At 38.0% G+C, this 26114-nt stretch overlaps 1 protein-coding gene across 17 annotated transcripts in view; it reads right to left on the bottom strand.

Annotated features, from left to right (window-relative positions):
• Positions 1 to 15719: 15719 nt before the first annotated feature.
• Positions 15720 to 26114, bottom strand: part of eya1 (EYA transcriptional coactivator and phosphatase 1) — an 86429-nt gene continuing 76034 nt past the window's right edge. For all 17 annotated transcript variants that reach the window (XM_015388120.1, XM_015388136.1, XM_015388121.1 and 14 more), the window contains 6 exons: positions 21979 to 22037; positions 21717 to 21877; positions 21394 to 21508; positions 20953 to 21074; positions 18823 to 18923; positions 15720 to 16580 (listed from right to left, as the gene is read on the bottom strand). In XM_015388120.1, the coding sequence (XP_015243606.1) occupies positions 16500 to 16580; positions 18823 to 18923; positions 20953 to 21074; positions 21394 to 21508; positions 21717 to 21877; positions 21979 to 22037 (639 nt within the window). In that variant the 3' untranslated portion in view covers positions 15720 to 16499. The remainder of the gene's footprint in view (positions 16581 to 18822; positions 18924 to 20952; positions 21075 to 21393; positions 21509 to 21716; positions 21878 to 21978; positions 22038 to 26114) is intronic.

Raw genomic sequence — 26114 nt, 5'->3', positions numbered from 1 at the left:
AACATGATATACTGCAATGCCATTCTTTAAAATGTTATTTTTGTCAAAGGTCTCTCTTGAATTTTCACTCATACATCTGATTTAAACCCCATTTGTCCTCTGTCTAATACAGAGGACAAATACCTTCTATCTATACTGGCCTCTGAGTCACACTTTGGACACCCCTGACTCAGAATTTCCATAATGATCATATTTTTTTCTAAGAAAATAAAAAGAAAATGTTGAGTTTTTGAGGAAATCAATATCATCAGTTCCTGCAGCAGCTGTAGGGAATGTTTTTTTACTTCCCCAAGTCTCTTTTGTGTATTCTGCGTTTACTGGAGGAAGCATTAAGTATGTGATTGTTAACACAACCTGATACTGAAATTTACATTTGCATTCCACATTAATTAGCCTTACTGAATTAGAATATTGAATTAAAACCTTTGCACATGGACAAGAAGTCCAAACAGCAGCAAAAGTTCTATTTTGTAAAACAGGAATGTTTTTGTGTTGGAATACATATAGAAATATCCTATTTTGATATAAACCTTAAAAAATGTTTCTAAATATCAGAAATGCTCATTTATCCTATCTTTTTCTGCTTAATTATGAATATTAAAAAGTTTTTGCATTGTAAATTGTAACTTTAATACAGTATGGTGTTATCTGGGTTAATCGGCAGCTGCTAATCAATGAGGTCCATTCTCCTCTGTGAGTTGTAAATGAAAGAGGTGATCCCACCTGTGTATGCGTGCACTTTAAGGAACACAGAAACACACCTTCTTTTTCCTGGCAGCGGCATTCAGGAGTTGCATGGAGGACAAATGCAGAAGTGATTGCCGTGTGAAAGGCCCTCCTCCTGCCTTCAGAGTGCGTCTCCAGTTACGAGGTCACAGACAATTAGACAGAAAGGATCAGACAGCTCCGACGTTGTCATGGTGCTGCGTTGTGACTCGGCTGCAACACACTCGTGTGAACCAAGAAGCGTAGTCATGATGCATAAGCAACACACATGCTGACAGCTATTTACGGTGACTTCAGCATGCTGTGGTTACACACAAAACATGGTCTTACATGAAAACATGAGCTAATATATAAACATGTGTTTGATTCTGCACAACTTCTTTTTGCTCACATCACCTCTTGCACTATCTCTTCCTGCTGCACCAGACAAACATTCCCTGCGGCTTTGGGAAGCTTTGACAGACGACTGTAATGTAAGCATCAGGAATCGTCTTATGCTGCAAAAACTATTTCTATCTGTTAATTTTTGGGATGTTGGCTTTTCTCTGAACACCTCCAGACAGTAATGTGCTACCTTCCCTCCTGTTGTAGCGAGGTGGAGCAGGGCCTGCAGGGACACAGGCTGACTCCAGATCTTATCGCCTCCACCATCCCGTGTTAGGTTACATCCATTTTTTAATTTAGCATACTGGGAGACAAGTCAACATTCACAATGAAGCCTCTATGTCACCTCAGTCCTATGGGTAGTGGTCCTCACAACCTGCTACTCAACTCATTAAGCTTTCCCTGTTGGAATGTATAGATAAATAATAATAATAGGTATTCAACTCAGTCAAGCTCCTTCACATATTTCAAAGCAATTTCATATTAAGAATGAAGGATATTTATGTCAAAGTCCCCTTTTGGTTCTATTTGCTTGTGTTTTACCTCCAAAAAACAGATATCTTATATGTAATCTTTTGGTAATTTCAGAAAGACTTTTTAATGTTTCAAACTACTGATTTTTGACACAAATCTAATCAACTTTCTAAAATATCCTAGGTTAAAGTATACAAGTCCAGTCCTGCTAGTTGGGTTTTCCCCTTTTCTTAACTGTGATTTATAAGTTCTTGTGAATACCTCCTGGCGGTGTTTTCCAATGCTTATCTACATCACTTTATAGCACAACTATTACTCAACCAATCTTCACCAATGAAGGTTTTAATATAGTTTCTATGTCACTATTCACAAAGCCACTGGGACCTTGTTAAAGCCCATATGTTGGTAATAATTTATTTTCTTTTGGGGGTGAAAAGTATCACAGCATTCTTCTCATGGGCCCATTGCTATCAATAGCAAGTATAAAAGCTTATTCTTAAAATGAGTTAGACTTACAATTGCTTAATATGCTTATTTGTGGATTGTCCATTTTAAATGAAGTTCCCTTTTTAAAAATCTAAACTTGCCCTTATATTTAGAAAGAGGATAACTGACAGGAAATATTCCTGAACTTCTGCTCTGTTGCAGCTTTGGTACCAACATTTATATACTAGTTCCAAATGTTTTTTATTCAGGACCCTCGGGTTGACAGCAAACACTTGAACATTCAAAAAATATATAAAAATATTGTTCTGTAAAGGCTGTTGAATCCAAATAAAGTTTTAAGGTTTTTTCTTGCCAAATATATCCTAATCTTTCAGTCTTCTGAAGTGAGATTTAAGTCATATGCTTACTTCTCACCTGCATAGTTAAATATCTAAACAAGAAGTACAAGCAGTGAAACCAGTCGAGTGGAAAACATTTGGTTTCACCTGGTTTAATTTCTTAAAAGTCTTCTTTAAGTAACCTTTGGTTATGCAATTATTAATTGATATATCGAAAAAATAATCGGCAGATTAATCGATTAGCAAAATAATTGTTAGTTGCAGCCCCACATGGAAGGATTACCATAGTAAACTCTTACCAGTGCTCCGGTCATCTTGGATCATGGCTCAGATGAGGAACATGAATTATGGATCTGGGTTTAAAACACATTAACATTTATTTTATTAAGAATAAATGAATATTCTGAGCTATTAGTCCTGTCTCTGATGAATGACTATTACTAGGTGACATAACTATCCTTTACAGTTTAAAGTAGAGAAACAAGATGCTCATGTTCTTATCTTTACCTGGATGTGTGTTTTGTACAAAATATCGCTCTATGCTCTTTCCAACAAACACAAATGATCAGTGAAAGGGTTTGACATTGGGTGATAGGAGAAAGAGGGAATCAAACTTGAAGAAAGTGGGGTATGTGTGTATTGAAGAGTTGCTGTGGGCACAGGGAGAAGGATTGGGTGGGAGGTGTGGGAGAAAATGGGAATGGGAGGGGGAGTAGCCTTGGTTTCCTGTTCCCCAAATTCCCAACTCCTGTCTGCAGAGCAGGTACACAAAGCCTCCCTTGAAAGGTTTTGGAAACGGGCGGCGGGATGAAACACAGCCACTGATGGTTAACAGATCTGTCCCCTTGGACTCCCCTCCATCTCCTTTCCTTATACCCTCCTGCTTTACGAAGCAGCATTACATTTGTTTATTCTCCCTCAAACCTTTTTAGCATTTTCTGGCCAGGTTTGTTAGACTTGGCCAGGCTCCGTGCTGCTGATTATTATATCCCCAGACCAGAAATGTCACTTAGCACTTTACTCTCCTTCATCCGCCAGTAAAACCCTTTGTAATCCCCAAGAACAGCAGAGTCACCCAGGATATAGAATATTTTATCCTGTCCTCAGCGACCCCTCCATCCCCCTGTGTGCCCAGCACAGCCAGAGGCAGAGCAAAGAAACCATTTCAGCCAAGTGGAGCAAAACGCTAACATTCCTACTGAGCCAGTCAAGAAAACCCAAGTCAGGCAAAAGAAGAAGATCAATAAGGAGAAATATATGGTATAATAAAGCTTTGGGCAAAGTGTGCTTCCTGTTTTTTTCGCTTTGCTTCAAAGCTCATACAACATGCCGTTTAGCCATTTCTGCTTATTTTAAGATTTTGCACAAGTTCTACACAAAAATTCTTAGTAAAAAGGAAGACTTTTTTTCCAAGCACAACTAATCTGCTTCTCTGAAATTTCTTGTTTTTTCTGAGTTTTTTTTCATCCTCATGTTTTAGATTGTTGACGTATTTCCGCCCAAGGATGGAAAAATCTTTGACCATTGACTCTCGTTAAAAGTTGTACATGCGCAGTAAATTCTCTCCAATCCAAAAGATAGGACCATCCTTTGGCGCAGCTCTCCTTCGCCTAGAGCAACTTTATTTGCACACCACCTCCCGCCACAACACTGACATCACAGTAGTCTGTTATAAAGTGCGGCTAACTGACAGCTTGAGTTGCAGGAGTTGAAGATGATTGGAGAGAGTGAGAAAGGGAGCATGAAAAATTACATTCAGTGAAGTCTCTTAAAGCAACACCTTTTTAGCAGAGAACTTACCAGGAGAATCTGGAGGTGAAATCATTTGACCTGATCCTCCATACATCAAAATTAATCAGCAGTCCAAAGACAAAGGAAGATGGTACACCCATTCTTTTTTTAGGACCTAGTTTAGCTACAAGGCTTGGCTAACTGCATGCAGTGGGGCTAATGCTTTATTCTGCTCTCCCTACCGCCTTTTTCAAACATGAGAATCTGACCCAGCATGGATAATGATTTAAAGCATTTTTCATAAAATGTTAGAATGCAGTTTTTACTTTTTGGCATTTTATATAAATATAGTGGTGTGATAGCTAAGTATACATTTGATTGGTTTGTGTAATGTATTTGAAGTTGCAACCACTAACCACCACTTTGGTGGCGAAGAAAACTCCCCCAACAAAATAGCCACTGCGAAAGCTCTAATAACAATGTTATTAGGAAGACATTTTTCATTAAAAACTGAAATGTCTCTTTAAAGTAAACATTTCTTCTGGTAGGAAGTAATATATACAGTACAACAACATAGAATTCATCTATTAACCAGAGCTAAAGTTTCTTTTTCATTTTAACAAAAACATGGAAAATATTGATTATGACCTATTAAGCAAAAACATATCAAGTTGGGATACCTGTTCACTATAAAAACAACAAACCTTGATCGTTAAAGTTGCTCTTTGATCTGCCAGTTGAAACAGGGGCCTGGCTCCTGACCAAGACCTGACCAGGGAGCAAAGGCCTAGTTAACAGCAAAAAAGGAACATACTGTCAAATATGCACACACATGTTGTCACACCTCACTCAGGGAGGTCCAAGGAGACTGCAAATATAAACCCTGAGGGACCTCGTAGCTCACAGCATATGAGTTAGATGGAGAAGTCATGAACAAGGACACTTACACACTCTTACTGTGGTGGTGTGGCCTCAGCTCCCCTTATAAATCCTTGCCACTCACTTTTGGATGGAATGGTGCGGTGGGCCCAGTAAATATTAGCGTGTGTGTTTGACCGCATATGCAGGTGGAGCTGTGGCAAGCATTGGTTCAACCATGGGCTGAGCATTGCCACTAAATCTCATAACAACTCAAACACTCCAGCCTCACAGTGGTTATGAAATGTGGGGAGAGGTTACATGAGTGTTACTTAACTTGTTTAGCAAATTAGTATTGGTCCAGGTCATTGAGCAGCCTTTTGTTCATAGGAGTACTATATAGTTTAACAGTGCAGTAGGGAGCCCTAATTTGCTAAATACACAACATTTTAATCATCAACATCAAAGAGAAGATTTAATGTCTAAAAAAAAAAACTGAACAAAACTTCATTCTGATCATTCAATTAATACCCTATTAAACTTGCTATACTCCTTTTTCAAATTAAAATGTAATTTATATGTGAATAATTACAACTTGATGTGTTAGACCACGCAAATCCTACAGTGCAACAAACTGCAAGGAATAAAGTAAAAAAAAAGGTAGGGTTAGCTAAAATACTTAAAGCTGTTTATTTCCCTGTTTCTCAAGAGAAATAGCCTTTTGAAAGACTAAGGTTGAAATAGAAATATATTTTTATTATGCTCCCTAGTAAAATAAAAGCTAAATAAAAGAAAATACAAATCTGCTGAAGGGAAAATGTTGCCCTTTATTAAAAAGAAGGCAAGAAGAAAGCCTGTTAGTTTGTAGTAAACCATGAAAACAACAACAATGTCATATGATCAGATAAGACCTAATCTATAATCCAAAGGCCTCTAGCAGGTTATAGAATCTGAAAATGCTAACATATTATCCTTTTTGTTTATAGAGCTTATTATAGATTCTAAAGAAAGTTAGGAATGTCCCAGAAGCAAGTAGTGTTTGCTGTGAGTAGGTTGATAAGTTAGATCCCTATAAAGTATCTTGGCATCATAGTTAACTCTAAGGTAAAGTCAGTGCTTTCGTACCAAACTACCATGGGAATCCTTTGTAACTGCATGACAATATTTGGCACAGTCTTAGTATCTCTATGAAAGCAAACTATGAAATCTGAAAGTAGTAATTCTCATACTTTGTCTCTTTTAATGCTCTGCTCCCTTGACTGGAGACCCAGTAGGAATGTTTCCTGATGTAACTTAAAGTTAGACAACTTTTATTGTCATTTTGTATACACAGAGTATATAAAGAAATTTCGTTTTGTACACATCGAGGATCAGCTGACTTTGATCAGTTTAACTTTCATGTTCGTAACAAACTTTGAACCAAAATTAATTTTTCTTACCTTTTATTTGTTGCTTTAATGGGCTGCCAGTGGAAGACATTGTTCTAAGAGGTATAGGTTGATGTCTGCTCAAAGAAAACCTGAATCCACCTGAGGAACTTCATCACTCCTTCAAAATAACAAGTGACTTTAAAGGACAGAAAATGACCAACCTGACCACAAAATCTACTAATGTCTTCAAGCTGAAGAAAATATTGTACCAAAGACAAAAACTTATACTCAATGTCCTTTATTTCTTCTGCTATAATGCTATGAAACACAACCAATGCTTATTTTTAGTAATTTTTTAAAGTCGTTCTCTTTCTAGCAGATATGACCGTTTCTTCATTGCGATATGAGGCCAAATATTCAAAATGAACAGACACATTCAAAATAGTGTTTTTATAAAAAAAAAAAAAAAAAAAAGTAATATCACTGCCCCTTAGTGAAACAGGTAAATGCTCCAAGGTCCTATTGTTTAGGAAGGACATAAAAACGTATAAAAGGTGATGGAAGAATGGCTTTATACGTATTATTACAGTTACAGAGGAAATCTGTTATAGGCTGAAAAAGACTTCAGATTGAGGCAGAAATTAAATTTATATTCTTAAACCTACAACCAGAACTTGAATTAACAGATACTTTATTTCTATTTATGTTTGTAACTGGTCACTCTTTAAAATCAATCTCATCAATTAAATCAATGTCAGATAAAATATTATATTATATTGTGTGGTAGAAAAGAGTGTGCAACTTTTTCAAAATACTGCATTAATGTTTATGTCTTATTTTGGTAAAACAAGTCATAATTTGTAACCTTACTAGCGAAAATAGTAAAATAATAGAGGCTGCCTCATGTAGTAGGTCCCTGGATGTGTAAGGCTGTATAACTCTATTAACCCTAAAGACCACAACAATGTTGGTCGCATCAAACCCTCTGCCAAAATAGATTAAAAGCATTTGACAATCCCAACTCATTTGGGAATGCCCATTTTGGATTGGACATAGCTTTGGACACAAGGCCTCTTTGGCGTTGGCACTCCTGAGTGAGATCTCTGGCATTTGCGGCTTCCTGATGACCAGCTGTCCCTGTCCTGCTCTGTCGCTCAAATCCCAGGAACTGAGAAATAAACAGACGGTAAACAAAGGGCCTAGTTTAGCACCTTCAGCCACCAGGGCATGACAACGGCTTTGCTGCTTTCACTTCCCACAAGGTTTTCTGTGTCGGCCAAACACTGGGTTTGCTTAACCGTCACATTGGCTTTGTCTATGTAGCTTTAAGATGGGCAAAATTAGCCAAAAACGGAATAAGGAAAGTTCTAATAGACTGCTTAGATTTGTAGAGTGAGCAAAAAACGTCCAAGGATGTTTTTTCCCTCCTAATATCCTCCTTTGCCTATTGTCTCAGTCCGTCGAAAGCTTCTCTCTACAAATGCAAACTCTTCAATCTTGACACACATTAACCACCAAAAGAACACAAGTATATTAATAGGCTTCTCGCTCGTAAAAGATATGTGGCTCATGTGCATGTGGATCAGGTTTTTTGGGGCGACTTTGATACGTGTGTAATACAATATCAGTTCAATTGTAATACATCGTCAGAGGGCCCCTTCTATGGAAATCTGCATGAAATCACTGTCTGGGCAAGGTCGTAAATCACTAATGGCATTATTTGTTATTGCAGCACAGTTTTATGGAGTTCGGGCACTTTGCTGGGACGTCACAGAGAGGAATGCCCAAATCAAGACCTAAGAAGGAACAGACCGTTTATTTAATCCGAGGCTGGAAAGAATTGTAGGTTAGATACTCAGGAATAACCACCAATCACTAGCGTAAAACTTGACCATCCAGCAGCCTCAAATATTACCACAGTAATGATAAATCTCACCAAGAATCAAAGTTACGACAAAGAAATTGAGAGTAAGGTAAATGAGACGAGCTGAGCAGAAAGAATCTGGCTCCCCTCTGTTCTGCAAAAACAGCCAGAGCGGCTGGCTGGCTGGCTGGCGTGCATTGACACCCACTCTTTTCAAAGAAATGTCTGGTCTAGTCCTGTCTGGCTATTTCTGTCAGATCTCCAAGCATCAGGGAAACTTATCAGAGAGTGAAGACGGTTTGTCTGCAACAGTACTTCTCTCTAAGAAAGAAAGCAAGTCTGCAGCTCAGACACTTTCACCTGTTCAGAAGTTGTAAAAGCAAGTTTATGGTAATTGTGCTGATAACACCAAGCGGCAAGATCTTAAGTTTCTAAATTCAGTCTCACAGATGTCCATCCTTCACCCAGATCTTCACTCCTGCTTCTGCTATTAATCTAGATTTTAAACAGTTTGTGCAGCTGTAATAAAATTACATGCATTCTTAATTATTCAGCCTGCCTGTGCAAACTAGACACCTTCTTTCCTATTAAAATATGTATTTAACACTGGACTTTTTAAGCTATAACTAACTTATTACAACATGCAGTTTTGTTTAAATCCTTGAGGCCTTAATTAAACCAAATTAGCGTTAAATTGTTTTAAAGAGTTTTTTATTTTGCTCAGAAGCTTCCAAACAAAACAGTGACTTTCTTGCTAGCTTACCTTCTTAAACATGCATGGTTAGCAGAAATGTGACTTGAATAATATTTCATACCAAAATTGTTATGAACCTTTCAAAACCCACCGGGTCACCGGCGACCCGGTGGATGTTAAGTGGGGTTAATAATTCAGAATGCATAAAATTCCACCGGTAAACTTAGACATCATAGGAAAGCTTAGATTCTCCACAATTCAACCACCAAGTTCATTTTATGGACACAGTGAGCATTGAAGCACAGTTAAAACAGTTTTAGCAGCATGTCAAAATGTAAACAAACAAAGCCATTTTATAAATCCTATCTTCAATTGTTTATACTTCATTCGTCCATAAGGGTCCATAGATTAAAAGTAATCCAGCATATTAGTAATAAAAATATTCCATGATGAGAAAATTGCCCATAATGTCCGGTTGTTGACATCAGAAAGGTTAGCTGGTCATAGCTTATTCTCAGCATCTTGCCAATATTTACTTCTAATACTTATTTCCTCGGTTCTTAGCCTGCAATGTTTGGTATGGTTCTTTACATCATCTTCTTATCTACAAGTGTCTGCATATTTTTAAGATGCGATATTAGCGAGATATTGGCTCTGTTCGAATTCATGGGCTGCATCCTCCAAGGACGCGGTCTACCTAGACTGGATCCTTCAAAGTCCATGAAAATAAGGAGACCGGAAGAGTTTTGGCTGTGAATTCAAACAGTTCCACCCTTCGGCGGGTTTTACCGCTGTACGCTATGTTGCTTTGCATCCGTGACAGGAAAAGAGGAAAAGAATAAATACCGAAGTTTTCAAAACTGCTTGTTTATTTATTTATTTTTTATTATAGTGAACAAAGACACTCACAAGAATCCAGAGTGGAATAAAGGTTCCAACCACTGGGAGCAGGAACAAATCAAATCAAATGTAATGATAGAAACCTTATTCAGTTAAATTACATGCTGCTGTCATTTTGCACATCTCTGATGTTGCTGCTATTTCCAATTATCCATTACTGTAAAAATGTCCATAGCTGAATATTGGTTATTTATTCTCCAGTTTTATATAATAAAAAATAATAATAATACATATATATAATATATATAATTTAATATATATATATATATATATATATATATATATATATATATATATATATATATATATATATATATATATATATATATATATATATGGTCCTTATCTGTAAGTTTACAGTTACATGGTTGTTAAAAAAATCCACCTTATTTTGGGTAATCCTCGCCTATTTTGCATACCCAAATAGAAAAGCAAATAACTTAGGATCTGTAAGCCCAAATTACATGTCGAACACATTATTTGAAAGCTAACACCCTGTATGTATGTACTAAAATACTTCTAGTACACTACATGCTAGGGTTGCTTCACAATGCAATTTTATTTAAACCGCAAATTCCCAAAAATGTTTTCTTTGTATAACATTTCCTTTTTAGACACTACCAGAATTGCATTCTGTCATAAACATATCCAAACCTTAAATGAATAAAATAAATAAAAATCAAATAAACTAAAGTTCTAACATATGCATTATGGAAAACACTTTTTAATAAAAATATTGAAAGGACTAAATATTTTGATTTATATCAGATTTCATAATACTCAATTTCTCCTGTAAGATTGTGATTTTACTATTCACTTCTAATGCTTACAAATATAATGGTAATATGGTCAATCATATGTATTTGGTATGGACAGCATATAGAAGTTATGCTTGTTTTTTCACACACTGTAAAAGCACCTGTTGCTACCATACCAACAGGAGCAATACCAATAAGTAACATTTGAAGAAAATGGTCATACTTCTGAGCATACAGAACTGCACTATACTCTTCATTACATCAATTTAATATTGACTTAATGTGAAATCCTATCTGGCAACTCAGGCATTATGAACTACTTGCTGCTGCTGTATAGTCCCTCTGACTCTGAAGGGCGAAAAAAAAAAACAAATATTCCCATTTATGTGGCTTTCCATGATATTTAAACTATATACCATCAAATTAAGGGCCACAACATCACAAAATGCATTGACGTGATAAAAGACATGTTCAGTGGTTTACAGGCAAAGTTCAACATCTTGCCTTTCCCATTTTATCAATGACTTTGCACGTTTCAAACCTTGAGCGTGTTTTACTAAAAACTGGCCGCTTTTTAGTAAAACACTGGTCTAGTCCATTTTCCAGAGCTTTCCCCTTTTCAATTCTGGCCTTCTCTATGCTCCTTTTACTCTCCGTCTTTCAGACACCAGTGACTGAGTGCAGTGGGCTACATCAGGGTGAGCAGAGAAAAAAAGAAGCTGGCAGTGTAAGCATAGGCAGCCCAGAGAGGCAGTAACAGAGAAACTGATCCACTCATAGCTGAACACCGGCTTAACATTTTTTTTTTTTTTTTACAAATCAGTGGCCCTGGCAGCCCAAAAATAAGTCTGGGAATTGTTTAGGTCCTCTCGATTAGCCACTCCGGGCCTGACAGCCATGAAAAACTAGAAATAAGAACATTCATTAAAGTTACTTCATTAAAGCAGTATTAAACAATGATTTATGCTCCCCCAGTGGACAAAAGCTGTATTGATCTGCTTGAAGCAAGACAGCATTTCCCATGAAGACAAGAGAGGTAAAGACCATAGCGTGAAATAATCCTGATCTCCTGGTTATCTGCAGTTGGATTGAACTACATTTCTGTTTCCAGTGGCTGTGTGAAAGATGAATAGTGATGAGGTAATGCATCTAATTATGGTGAAACAATTACATATGACCATGTTGAAAATAAGAAATGTTAACTTTGTTTTTGTGCAGTATTGCTACACCGCTACCACCCGCAACAATTGTTTTTAAACCTTGTTTGGATTTTCGATAGCTCTGTATTATGACCAAGTAAAAAAATAATAATCTTGGAACATTGTTGATAGGGCACCACAATTCAGCGTCAATGTGGTGTATGCTTCGACCACTGGCATTACAGAATCTGGTCACAAATAGGGGCTGCCATGAGCATGTTACTTCCAATCATGCTCAGTTCAGCTCTTGTGAAAGGCCTTCGAAAATTTGCAGACATCCAGTCATCCTGATGAGAGCTTTCGTCAGACTTGCTGTGAAGCATTGATTTGAAACTATTATTTGTTATCAGACATAATTTGAAAGTTCTACAGACTGTCATGAAGGATTATGACTTTGTTCTTGTCAGGCCAGGCAATGTCATCAACTTTTCATATTAAAGTGTTACAAAATCGTCCTTAACGATGCAAACATTAATTCTGGGGGCTGTGATTAGGCATTGGAGAAATATAGCTGTTTAAAATACTCTAGGAGGGAAAGTTGATTTAAATTCCAAATATATCCCATTGAGCTATTCCTAGTTTTTCCCAGTCCCACAAAGGTCTCTATTCCAAGCAGGATTCAACATCTTGTTGTGTCTCATTCAACATGGTTTGAATATCACCATATGATTGTGTTTAGAACTGAGATCTGATGACGGCTGGAAGTTTGGGACCACTGCCACTTGATATGTTGAAGACTTAACAGCTTTGTGATGAGGAGAAAGTATTCCAACCCTTCTATGTCCATATGATGCAGATAAAAGATTCAGAAAAGTTTTGATTTCCAACACCTTTAGACATGGCAACACTCACATCAGATTAAAGAGTTTGTCCTGCAACCAGAAGGTTGGTTGTTAAAGCCTTGGCTCTGGCTTTAAGGTCCATTGTGTCCTTGGTCAAGACACTTCACCTGCATTTCCTATTGATGATGTACGACAGCCTCACCTTTGTCACTGAGCCCCAGGGCAGCTGTGGCTACAATGTAGCTTGCCACCATCTGTGTGGGTATGTGTGTTTGTGTGAATGGGTGAATGACTGAGTGTAGTGTAAACAGCTTTGGTTGAGTCTCCTGACTTAAAAAAAGTGCTATATAAGTATTGGCCATTTACATTACAAAGTCTACGAGACTAGTAGGAGGAGTTCACTCAGACACAAAGGCTATGTCTGATCGCCCTACCCTTACACCATTTTATATTGGTGTCCGGACATCTAGTGGATGGAAAAGTAGTGAACTCAAAATTTCCTCAATGCACCTTGAACCAACCATGGTCACTAGACAAGGAGATATATCCCAGAATTCTTTGCAAGAGCTCTCCACGCAAAGCATCATGGGATTTGATTTGGGGGGGAAATAGAACAAATATGGCGCAGGCACTGAGCGGGGAGGTGGTGTCACTTGACCAACGTGGAGCAAAAAGTAGTGATTATGTGGCAAAAATCCTCAAATTGTTGTTACAACTTTTATGACTTCTGTGTGTACCACATTTTATATTCTCTGCTCAAACATAGCTTTTGGGTGATAGTTTAATGCTTTTAAGGAAACTGCAGGAGTATTTTGCCTGAACATCTTATCGTTTAAGGTTGGATTCATATCTATTTTACCTTTTAACATGATTGACATGTTTTGAACAGTTTGAATCCTATTCAAACGTTTAAATACCAGAGTCTTATTGGGGTCCAAATGTATTTCAATACCAACTCCTTAAAATCCCTGGAAGGAGGGCTAAGCTAAGCCCATGCTGATGCATTGCCCCTAATTCCACTGAAATACCAATATTTCTCTTTAAGGTATAATTTTATTCAGATTTTGCTGATAACTAATACAAACATAGGTCCAATTTTAAGAGAGAATCATAACATTACAAAATAGTCATTTGCAGCGCTTACTGTAAGCTGTCCGGTTCCAACTCAACTGCAGCTTGGATAAAAAACAAAACAAAAACTAAAGGTATAGCTTTACAGTAGATATCACTTTCCTAATTTCATGTTTATTTTTATTTTTAAGAAAATTTAAAAACATTTTTGAGAAAATATCTTATCATAAAGTTAAAATTAAGTGCTAAATCCCGTAAAAAAAAAATATTTTTTGTGAATGATTCAGTTTCTTTTGAATCCATAACTTACCTATACATGTTTTTTTTTAAGAATAGAGGTAGAACTGAGATAGACAAACTTTTTGACAGCATTTTGTGTAGAGATTCGTCCTGATTCTGGACCTTCTTCTCTAGAAGGCGTCTTCTAAATTATTCCTTATGAAATTCCTCAGTAAACAAACGCACCTTGCTCTGCAGAGGGCCTTTGCACAGAGCAATGCTGATATGGTTCTATGAAAAATCTAGCTTGTCCGTCTATTTTTCTTCTAATACAAATTGTTTTTATCCAGATCACAAAATGTAATGGTACTTCCAATTAGTCTTGTGTGGAAACCACTTCCATAAATAGTATTTCCATGTTTGATAATCTGCACTGCAAAAGTATTTTGCTCTCAACATAATTAAATTTTATTGTTATAGCAGCACAATCCACTGCCGTCAGGTCTGTCCAACATGGCATTTTCTCTTAAAAATCCTGGGTGCACTGAGTGTGGGTTGGTGGTTTATGCGATGTTTGCTTCCCACAAGCATTACTGTGTGAATTCTGGGTCTAAATAAATTAGTTAACTTATTCGAACCACATTAGTGGATATTTGAAAATGATAGAAAAATAATGCTTTGGTATAAAAAAAAATGTGACAACATGCAACAGCTCACAAATCAGTTTTATTAATTTAAACACAATCAAATAATAATGTCAAAAACATCTGTACACATTTTTTTTTTTTTGCAGACACAACAATCTTTTGCGTTTTCACAATGAGGCCCATGAAGTGTAAATTATTTCCAGTTTGCATTTACGATTGCAACGTAATAAAAAAGCGTGCTGTATGAATCTATAAAACATTTTCCTCTATTAACCTACCTTTACCTTGATCTAGCAGCAGTATGTAGATACCCCAGATTATGTGTGTGTGTGTGTGGGGAAGTTGTTTCAACACAAAGGGGGACTCTGTTCAAGCAGAGAAGGATCTGAAGTTAAATGTGAAGGCCAAGAGTGAACATGTGCAAAGGAGGGAAAAATTAGAAACTCAACAAGTCAGTTTCCATTTAAGAAATTCACAGTTGATAGCACATGTCCTGTAAGTTCCCCAACCCCTTAAAATTAGTGGCTTCTCTTTCACTGTTAATTATGATTACCCCATCGAAGTCAAAGTCGAAATAAAAACATTACATCATACAAAATAACGCTCGCTGTACAAGAGTTTTTTATAGTGCTTGTATAAAAGATAATAAAACCTATTCAAGCTTGCTTCTTTAAATATCAGATTCATTCAAAATGCAGTTAAAATGCCCCTCAGGAGACAGGAAACTGCCTTTTACTGCCGTTCTCTAAACCCTCATCAGATTTAATTTTGTCTTTTAATGTGTCAGGATAAGGGTTGCAAGCTGGTGAGATGCCATAAGGACACAGATGGAGAGCTTTTACTTTTTAAATATGGGACATATAGTAGGAGAGAAACATCCCAGAATCAAAAGAAAGCTCCTTGACACTTTGATATTCATGCTTTTGGTCTTGATAAACAATCGATCCCATTATCTACAAGATTTTTTTTTTTTCTTTTAATAAAACTCAACTTGAATGTGTCCAACATGTTCAGGTTTTCTCCACAAGCTTGTGGGCAAATGAATGTCTTCAAAGTTTTACTTCAATTAAAAAGCAAAGCCACCTTTCAAGAGCATTTACCTAAATGATTATAGGAAGGAATAGTCCAGTGATTACAAACTTACACACCGAAAAAAAAAAAAAAAAAAGATTTCCTCTGTACACGATTGTCTCAGCGATGTAAGGTTTTTGTTAATTTTCTTAAATTATTAGAAAACCCCATTTTCCTTTATTTTATTTTTTTTTGTAATTCTTCCATAAATGTCTTTTTTTTCCCTCGTTGTTTGTTTGTTTGTAAAAGGCACAAGTCTTTGTCATCGAGGTACCTTCTCAGTGGCGCTTGGGCCACTCGCAAAGTCTCTTCATAAATAAGAAGCACAGGACTCCCCCGTTGAGGCTGATAAAAATCACTATAAGCCTGTCTGTCCATTTACAGAGAAGGGAGACGTGGAAGTCAAAAAGTGGTAAAACGCAGAGGATGCAGAGGAGAAAGCAGCAGAAATCTTAGCCAGCGGCTGAAGCAGAGTTCTGCAGCAAGGAAGGCGAGTCCGTCAGTAGCTCTGTTCTCTTCCAAGGTGTGAAACCTGATGGAGCCCCGGCACAAACGGGAAGGTGTGGAGGGGCAGTAAAACACTTTAACAGCTTTAGAAAGCAGCCGATTCACAGTAACCAGGGCGAGCAGCTGCTGCACTGTAAATTCACCTCTCTCCCGTTCTTTGTGTTGCAGAAGAGAAAAAAAAAGGCACAAAAAAGTTTCAGGGTTAAGACAATGTGTGACTATATGTCAGCACATTAACCGTGTGCTTCTTTTTTCCCCCACTGTCCTCTTCTTTTTCCTTTCATTGTAGCAAAAGATAGATGCAGCATGCAAAGGAGGAAGGGGGTGGGATGGAGGGGCTTTTCCCTCTTTCTGTAGTCTGGAGGCCACAGCAAGCATGAGATGGGGGCCGAGAGCAATGGTGAAAGGCGGTTGGATCTATGTCCTGATGCGTAGAGAGGGGCGTACTGTGGTGCAGTGCTACAAGTACTCCAGGTCCAGAGCATGGTGGAGGGCCATGAGGTCCGAATGGCTGGAGATCCTCCAGAAAGGCATGTTGTGCTGCAGATCAACAAAAAACAAAACAAACAAAAAAACATCACATTTGGAGTTAATCTCAGATTTTTACAGAAATAACAGAACCTTTTAGCTTCCCAATGTAAGATATATTATAGCAACATAAATTGCACAAGGGACAAATCATAAAGAACAACAGTTTATATATTAAAAAAGAATAAATGCACACAATATAGTAAGTATTGCAATGTGTTCTTTAAGGGTCGTAAAAGATTAAATATGGTTATCAGATTTGTGTTTCATTATTTTTTATTGAAGTCATTTCTCTAACTGTGTAGAAACATTTAATGCAGATATGTAATCTGTCAGAATTTAGAATTTTTTTTAGTTGGAAAGTAAATTTCGAATAACAGTTCTCTGAAAAGCCAGGAGCTAAAGTATTTTGCCTGGCATCAGAAAATGATGAGCTACTTTGCAAATGTATCCACTGGAATCTTAAAAACTTCAAAAGTTTAGGGTTGCAGCATTACAATAAAAACAAAAAAACTGGGGATGTGAATATTTTTGCAAGCACTACAAAGAACATCACTCAATAATTTCTAATTTCATGTACCGGTAGATTTCATTATTTCTACTTAAGGCAGAAAATAAACTATAATGATTTCCTCTCCAGGAAAACCAGTAATCAATCTAAGCAACAACATATCTTAAATTTTAGTTTTCTGAAACTTCTACAAACGGAATTCTTTTATAGCCTGAAACCAGGCCACAGCTTTTTTTCAGGCATAACAGAAGTGAACTCCCCATGGTGTCTTTTCACTGAGCTTCCTGCTTGCTAGTGTGTTTTTAGGACAGTGCAAATGAGCTGTTGTTCCTGAGCAAAGGATGGAAGCGAAACCTGAGTCGCAGAGAATGAAAGGAGCTTGTCAGGTAGAGTCCTCAGCTCTTCGGTGTGTGGAGCCCATTACCCTCCCCTTATCAAAGGAGTATAGCCTCTCCCAGGCGTATGTTCCGCTTAGGAGAGCCTGCACTGACCCTTAAAAAGCTCTTTGCTTTTTGTTTTGTAAATTGTCTTTGCTTTTAAGTTTAAAAGCTGGAGATGTTATCTCAGCCTTTTTTTCTCCCAGGCGATGATAATAACCGAAGACAGAATTGTTTCAGGGATTTTTTTTTTTTAGGGTGAGGGAATGAGGACTTTCAAACGTTTGCTTTTGTAGTTCCACGATGTGTCACGTCTGATATGTGCTTTCTGACGGGTGAAATTGTTGTGTTATTCCACGTCCTCTCCAATGTTGACACAGAAACCTTTTACTCTGTGGCGTCTCACTGGACTCGCACCACTCGGATGGGAAGAAAAACACCTAATCCTTCCATCAGTGTCAAACTCCAAAAACTCCAAGACAGAGCAACAACATTTGCATCTACTCCAACAATCATCCCTCAAGACTTTATTCCTAGAGTCTGTTCACTTTTCATAATACAGAGCTATTGCTTTACACTCTAACTCAGGGTAAAAAGTTGCTGGCTCTTCTGTAATCACTGCCTAATCACTCTCCGTCTACCCTTTTGCTTCTACTGAGTGTTTACAGACACACAAGTGAGGGGGAAAAAAAGTTTAAGATGTTTCAAAGAGAAGCCGAGTCATCAGCCTGTCACAGAGGCCTGCAGTAACTGTTAGGAAAGTATGCTCTAAAGTTTCTAATGAGTGAATAGCATTTTGGTTTACATGAAAAACCTAATAGAAATGCTGTAAACACAAGAGAGCGAACAGAAGTCTGGTGGTAACATTTAACAATGCCTCATCTGTAGAGAAAATGTGGTTTCCTGGGTGGCTTGGAGCCAGAATCATCTCGTGCTAACAGGCCTGTCATTGCACTAAATATTCTAATTTCATCAACAATGATTTAAGTTCCTTTATTTGCGTTCTATTTACGATGTGCCTTCAACATGCCTGAAAGGTCTTGTCTAGCGTTACACATGGAGCATTCACACTGCACTGAGCAGCGAGCAGGAATATATAATTATACCATCTCCCTCCTCCTCTGCTCTGTAAACCTGAGATGGTGGAGGAAGAGCGCTGATTACAGCCTACCAACTTTCTTTCTTGTACTTGGACGCTTAATAAGAGGATAAACAGATGAGATTGTGGAGGAGAACTTGAGTGCTAATTACTTTCTTTGGAGTGGTATGACAGGTATGTTTTTTGTGTTCCCTGAGTACTTATAACAGCGCTCTGACATTATGGAACAGAAAGTAGAATGAAATAAGTTGTTTGGTGCCCCTTTACCTTTTTTGAGCCTTGTTCTTCTTCCACACCGTCTCCGATAACAATGTAAACAACTTTCCTCCCGAATCTTTGAATTACTCTCTCAAAGCAGCTTTCCTTCCCTGTGAAGAAAGTCAGGATGTTAGTCAAGCATTGCATGGATGCAAACAGAAACACACTCCTACAATGACCACTGAGTCCTCAGTTGATTTAAAGGCACGGTGTGACAAGAGCCCCTTTAAAAACACCAAAAAGGGGGAAGAGTGTAAACATTGAGCTCAGGAAGGGTGTGATAAGATCAGCCTTTAGATAGAGACCATCCTAAATGAATTCAAGTTACATCATTGCTATGAGGGAACAAACTCAAAACCACTTTTGAGTTTGCATTGGTCCTGAACATAGTGAGGCTCTTACATGAAAATAATATATACATATATGACAGAACTACTTTAATCTTAAACACAAAAGCAAGAGATGTTCCTTCTACAGCAAAAAATAGTCTAACACATTTATTCTTCTGTTATAGAAATATGAGACCAGTCTCCATGTGCTTATTGGACAAAATACTATGCTGTATTTATGGATTTGTAGTGTTCTATTGTGTTTGTTTATTCTTCAGTTTCATGTAAAGATGACATTATAATCTACTTGATAATTATCATTTCACGACTTGGGTTAAAATTATATATACTGTATAGCATTTTTTGTCTTGGGTGTAGACCAGTGTTCATAAGCTCTTATTCCTTTTTTTAAACTTTGACTTTTGTTACTTTTGACTATAGGAAGATGAATCTAAATAAAAACCAAATAATTGTTAAGAGGATGCTCCTCATAAAAACTGTAGTAATAAAAGGGCATTACCTTAGGAGTGATAGTCTAAGCTGTAATAACGACTGTCTTTGTTTTTCCAAGATTTAAAAACAAGTTAATTTTTTTTTCTTGTGTAATAACCCATCAAGTCTGCTCCTAAAATCCCTAAGGTGATGGTCATTTCACCCTTTCACCATTAGGCTTCTTAAGGTTTTTGTGCATATTTTACTAAACTGTTTTGGGTCTAACAGGATACATTCTGAACCAACCGTGCATCAATTCATCCCCACCTGAGTGGTCATGCATTACCTTGGAAGCAAGATGAATTGTTGGGAGATTTGTGAATTCCCAAATTCCCTAAAATATATCTTGCCAGAAGCCAATGGATGCATTAACCTCGATACAGAAATGTTTAGAACAAGTGAAATGCAGTGATGTGTATGACATCAACCAGAAGCAGAAGGCTAAAGCTTAACAACATGGCTGCAATGGTCTTAGCTGGCATGCTCTCTACTTGTTGAAAATGAGAAAAACAGAACCCAAGTAAATATAGTTAGTGTAACACAATATTTTTCAAATAATACTGTTTTTTACAGCTTTTATTGTCATTACACTGTCACCAGTACAGAGCAATGAAATGAACTCTCTGCATTTAACCCATCCCCTTTGGGAGCAGTGGGCTGCCAATGTGTGGTGCCTGGGGAGCAGTGTGGGGTTAAGAGTCTTTGCTCAGGGACCCAGAGTGGCAGTTTGTGGGAGTGGGGCTTGAACTCTGAACCTCTGGATTCCAAGAGCAATGTCCTAACCACTAGGCCGCCACTCCCCATAAAATAAATACATTTCTTAACTGCAAAGGGAAATATATTGATATTCAATGGTTGGGTATGAGGGTATTCAATACATTTATGAAGGGTTAAAAATATCAAATGACAATGTGAAGAATGGAAATCAGTATATTTATTGGTAAAAGGGAGGAGGCCTGTCATTTATTTTGCTTTGAAAATAGTAAAAAGGGCATAATTGGGAGGCAAAACTGTTGGCGGGGGGTGGGGGAGAAGAAGGAGGAGCAGGAGAGGGGCTTCTGTTTCTCTAGAATGACATAAATGCATAGAAGTGGTTTCATATGCAGAGGAGAGTAGCAGAGGCCCAGCACAGGTCCTGCTCCAAGAAAATAATCCCACGTTGATTAGAACAATTCCCTCAATGAGGAACATCAACCCTCTCCGGTGACAAAAGATCCACCCCATCCCCCCAGCTTCAGTCTTGTCACTAAGGAAGAAATGCGTTTCTACAATACTTATGCTTACAGTCTAAAAAAGCAGGATGGGAAATCACAGTTACCTATTTTTGTTGCACTATAAATATTCTCTATAGGGAAGACAACTCCCAAGCCGTAAAGCAGGACCTTCGCCAGGGCTGGGATGAGCTGCGTGGTGGTCACCAGGATATTCACACAGTTTGACCTAAGGAGGAAAGTTAGGTGGTGACATCATTTCAAATATCTCTGAGGGAGGAGAAAAGAAAACACAATCTTCTGTATAAATGACACAGCAATGTATCAAGTCCCCAAAACATGTCTTACATTGAAGGATTGGCTCATTTTTCAGCTCAGATCTTTTAGCACACTTATTTGTCAAAATTAGAGCAGGCAGGCCATACAAAGGAGAATCCACACAAGAGATTCTTTTGATAGCTTAAAACCCACAGCTTATTTACACCACATACAGATCTATAGATATGCAGTGTGGACATGGGTACTATATTCCCTCTCAGGAGTCCTACCTTGAGTGGATTAATGTTAGTGCTTTCAGTGCCAGTGTTAACCAGGAGTCCGTCAAGGCTTCAATTTCTGCTCGCAATTGCAACCAGGCTTCCCTTTTGGCAGGGCCCAGCAGACCTGAAACACAGGGTAACAATGTTTGCGTTGGACCAGTCATCTGACTACCACTGAAAATTTCAAAATGCCCCCCCCCCAAAAAAAGTAAAAACATACACATGCACTTACTTAAACGCCCACACAGAGAGGGCACACACTCGCACACATATGTACAAAATCATTTCTAGCCAGCAGAACTAAGCACGGGGCACTGCTTGTTGGGGATTACCTCCAACATTATTTTTGTAGGTGGTGTAGATTTCTTTTACTCGTCTGTAGCGGAAGGCGAGTTTTCTCATCCAGTCCACGCCTCCCCGCACGCCTGTGGCCAGGCAAAGGTTGGCACTCGTAGCTGCTGCGTGGAAACCATCAGCGCTGAAGTTATATGTACTAAAATAAAGACAGAGATAGGATCTGTTAGCTCAAGCTGCTACATTAATGAGTGTTTTCTTTTTAACCACTTATGAGAGATTTGAAGTGATGTTTGAAACCTTAGATCCTGGCCATTATCGTCTGAGGACACATCATCAATATGTACCTGGTCACATTCCTGAAACACAAAACACAATTATGTTCGATTATAAGACTAATAAAAACATTTTTTCCTTTTTTTTGTTTTCATTTTTAAGCATTGTATAAACTCTTAAGTGAAGTCCTTGTGCACTTTGATATTGTTTGCTCAGTTTTTGCTGCTGCAGGTTTTAGTTTAATAGAACAGTTTCAATGAGACTTAGATGGGAAGGTTTGATGCACTAAAAAATTATTGATATGTTTTTTAGTTTGAAAGACACAATTTTGTGACAACCAAAAATTTGTTATCCCTATTTTCTTTATTTCTTTATTAATTTATCTTTTATCCTCAGAGCTTGCATAAGAGGCTTGCATTAGAGAACTTCTGGATGATGGAAAAATTGCCATTTTGCTAAAAACTATTTTATAGTTTTTCAAATCAAACTTTATCTGCGACAGACTGGTGACCTTTATCCTGCCTCTTGCCCATAGAATGCTGGACATGGGCATCGGCCCCACCTTGACCAAAAAATCTGATGAACAGAATAAAATACCACCTAAATAAAAATAAAACAAAAGATCTGAGCCTGCTACAAATACATTGCTATGCAAGGGGTAAATATGGAAGTTTAAAATGTTTTTTCTTTCCATAAAATATGGATTTTATTTCCAAAATCTAGATTTCGAAATGATGAATTTAATAACAAGGCTTGTATGATGCTTCAATTTTAATTCATTAGGAAAATCTATATTATGTAATTTTAAGTGTTTTCGAAGTCAGACTGACACCAATCTAAATTAAATGATTTAGTGAGAGTGGTTTAAAAACAGGAAAGTAAAGTTTTTATTTCCACATCTGTTTTAACCACATAGAAACACACATCTACCACATGTTACAGAAGAAGAAGCTTTGTTTATCTAGTTTAGGGGTTTGGGGGAATATAACTGACTACTTTAGCACTAATAGGCAAGAGATTACTTTAACCTGCGTCTGTCTGTATATTTCTGAAAATATGCCAGCTATAGTTCCCCTTTGCGGTTGCCTGGCTTGTCTTGGGAAGGTAGAGGGATCCTACAGCTCTGCACTGATTCCACCGTTACACAGTAACACAATCCAGACTTTCTGGTAAATGTAACCTACTAGAAAAATTGAACCTGATGCTAACCGCCAATGAAATTATGACCTCTGATTGCTGCTGCGCCACACACCAACACTGCCCCAGGGCTAGTGAGCCAGCCAGCCGGCCGACCGGCCGGCTAAGAAGCACAGGATGGAGCAGGCAGGAGAAAAAACTTATTAGTTTTCCATTTATAGGAGTGCTTTAGTGCCTATCCCATGCTTTCCCCCTCTCCATATCATCATCATCGAAATGTGAAGTAATCTCGCCTTGACATTCAAATCAACACATTTCACGTGAAGCAGAAATTACTCAAGTGTACCTGAACTATTCATTTGTGCTTAAAGCAACAGAACAGAATGGGAGGTTGAGCAACAGAACTGTTAAGAGGTGAAGGTTTAACATTTTTCAGGTATCAAGTTCCAAATTTGATTCAGCTAGAAGAAGCTGTGATTAGCAAACAGAAAACTGGATATTACAGTAATGGAGTTTCTTTCCAAATTTATCTGGAAAAAGTGCAGGCTTTGAAAAGGGAAATTAACGGCCAAACATGTCAGTTTCACCTGTTTAAGATTATGCGAGAAATAACAATTTCTCATGGAAATCGATACCTGGGCAAAATCATTTTTCCTGGTTTAAAGTATGAAAAATCCATTTAATTTTTTTTTAGCTTTTTAATTAAGTTTCATCCGGTTGTTAAGACAGCCAAACACAAAAAGGACTTCCTTGTTTTAGGTCAGTCTAAGCGAGGCCAAACGCTGACGTTATTGCATTCCTCTCTAATGCTCGAGCAGGGTAAGGGTAAGGGCTTTGGACCGTAAACCTTTATTTTACTGGTTCCCCTCTGAACAAATTTTTCATCTCCCTGGATTTGTGGAGAGAGGGAGGGAAGAGCGACGTGAGGAGAAACTCAAACCAGCTGTTCTTTAACAGAATTAAAATCTTGACCCCCAACCCCAGCTCTAATGCAGCCATTCTCTCGCCAAGTCTCTCCCAGCAAGCCCTAAGATCCAAAGAGGAAAAGACTTTGACCCTGTGACCCCTCCTCCTCCTCTCTGAGGCTCCAGCACCCCGATAAGGGGGTGGAAGGGTAGAGAGGAGGAAACAGAGGAGAGCAACGGGTAAATGCTGGGAGTCCAAAGTGACCTCACATGGAGCCAGCTATGAGCTCTGTGTTCCAGAAGATGGACTGCCAACTAACACTGGTGGGGGCTCATTGCTCTGTTGTTCTAACATGTTTCCACTCGCTTGCAGATCTTTAATAGTTGAAGAAAGCTTCAATATATCCCATCTTGAGCACCAGATGACTAAGTTATCCACTAATGCCCTCCAGAAGATAACCTCGATGTTCTTGTGCATAATTCTTTAATTACTGGGGGCGTCTCGATTTGTTTAGGGGAAGAAAAGCAGCTCGTTGAGTTAAGCTCTCAATAGCGCCTGCTTTAAAATACCCCCATTCTGGTGCAAGTGACTGGAATGTCTCTATTATCAGGGAATTACCTGCCAATTAATCAGACACAATCTGTCAATAATCAGCTCCTGTCACCTCTTTCACGGTCGGTGAAAGAGGTGACAGGAAAGCCATTTTCTTCCCCACAGGACTCAAAATTACATGGTGTCTCCTTGTACCCTGTTGACAATAGCTGCCCATGTTTGTTCTCCCCATGTAATTTGTTTCTTTCAGAGTGTGACAGCCAGCATGGATCAAAACAGATATTTGAGAGCAATGTTTTTCTGTGTGCCAATTATAGACCCATTTAAGTTCCTAAAGCCAAAAGAACCCCAAACACATACATATGGCACAGTAATTAGGCCAAGCGCAGCCGCCATAGCTGTAGCCTGATTATGAATGATTTTTTATGGACTCAAAGCTAATAAACACATAAAAACCTCAACAAATGTAAAGCATTTCAGACTCAAAAGGCCAAGACAAATATAAGAGTTTGAATCTACACATTGAGTTTTTCCACTCTCTTACTTCATTGCTTTTTGTATGTTTATTGTGTCCTAACTATGAGATAATTCCTAATTTAACAATGGTCAGGGTTTTGGGACCTCCAACATAGAATTTCCTCTGTTTGTGTGCACACGGAATAAAAATGGAGAGGCTTGCTGGAAGAATGAGTAGTACTCCAGGAATTACTTTTCCCAGCTGGGGCTGGTATAAACCTCCTCACCAGCTCCCTGTGAAGACTGGAATAGCTAATAGAGGAGGTGGCTGCAGGGAATGTTGTACAGCAACCCATACACATTCTCATTAGAAGCCACTTCTGAGGGGCTCGTAAACACCACACAGCCATGAAAGATGCAGTAGAAGTGGATTCAATGGAAAGAAAGACTTTAAGGGGTGGGTTTTACTGTTCAGAGTGTCATTTGAAATTTCACAAATTAACACTTGGTGGAGAACCTGCAGGTAAAACTATGTTGTAAAATTTAGAGGGAGCCTAGTAAGGGTACCTTTAGTAGCAATGTGTGTGATTAAAATTCTGTTCTTTGCAGAGGAAATCTACAGATATAAATTATCAGTTCTATTTCCATTACCTGTTTTTTTTTTTAATAAAGCTTTGTCCTACACTGATAGCCATTTGGATTCCTTCTCAGGAACTATGACATAAGAAGATACAAGAACAACAGGTCTGAACGATGTCAAAAAGATGTGTGATTTCAATTATTTTGGTGAACATTGCAATGACTATTGAACCCAATTCTCCTGACTCTTCTTTTTATCATCATTGCACAATGTCTGCAATAGTCTAAAAGTTACACCATTTTAGTTACTGAAAAAGTACATATGGTACATTCATCCCAATTAGGGTGCATCTAACTAACCAAATACACTAAAGATATGCAGAGCATATATATGTTACCAAAACCACACCACAGCAGTCCTTTGCAACTACTGTACTGTACTGAAATTATGTGCTGAAGGTTCTCAGTCATCCAGGTCATAGTCATTCCGTAAAAATTCAAAAAATATCCACTGGACTTGGTTTCCAAGA

Source organism: Cyprinodon variegatus, unplaced genomic scaffold (assembly GCF_000732505.1).
Source record: "Cyprinodon variegatus isolate N-32 unplaced genomic scaffold, C_variegatus-1.0 Scaffold414, whole genome shotgun sequence".
Lineage (NCBI taxonomy): Eukaryota > Metazoa > Chordata > Actinopteri > Cyprinodontiformes > Cyprinodontidae > Cyprinodon > Cyprinodon variegatus.
This window is presented reverse-complemented; position numbering and strand designations above follow the sequence as displayed.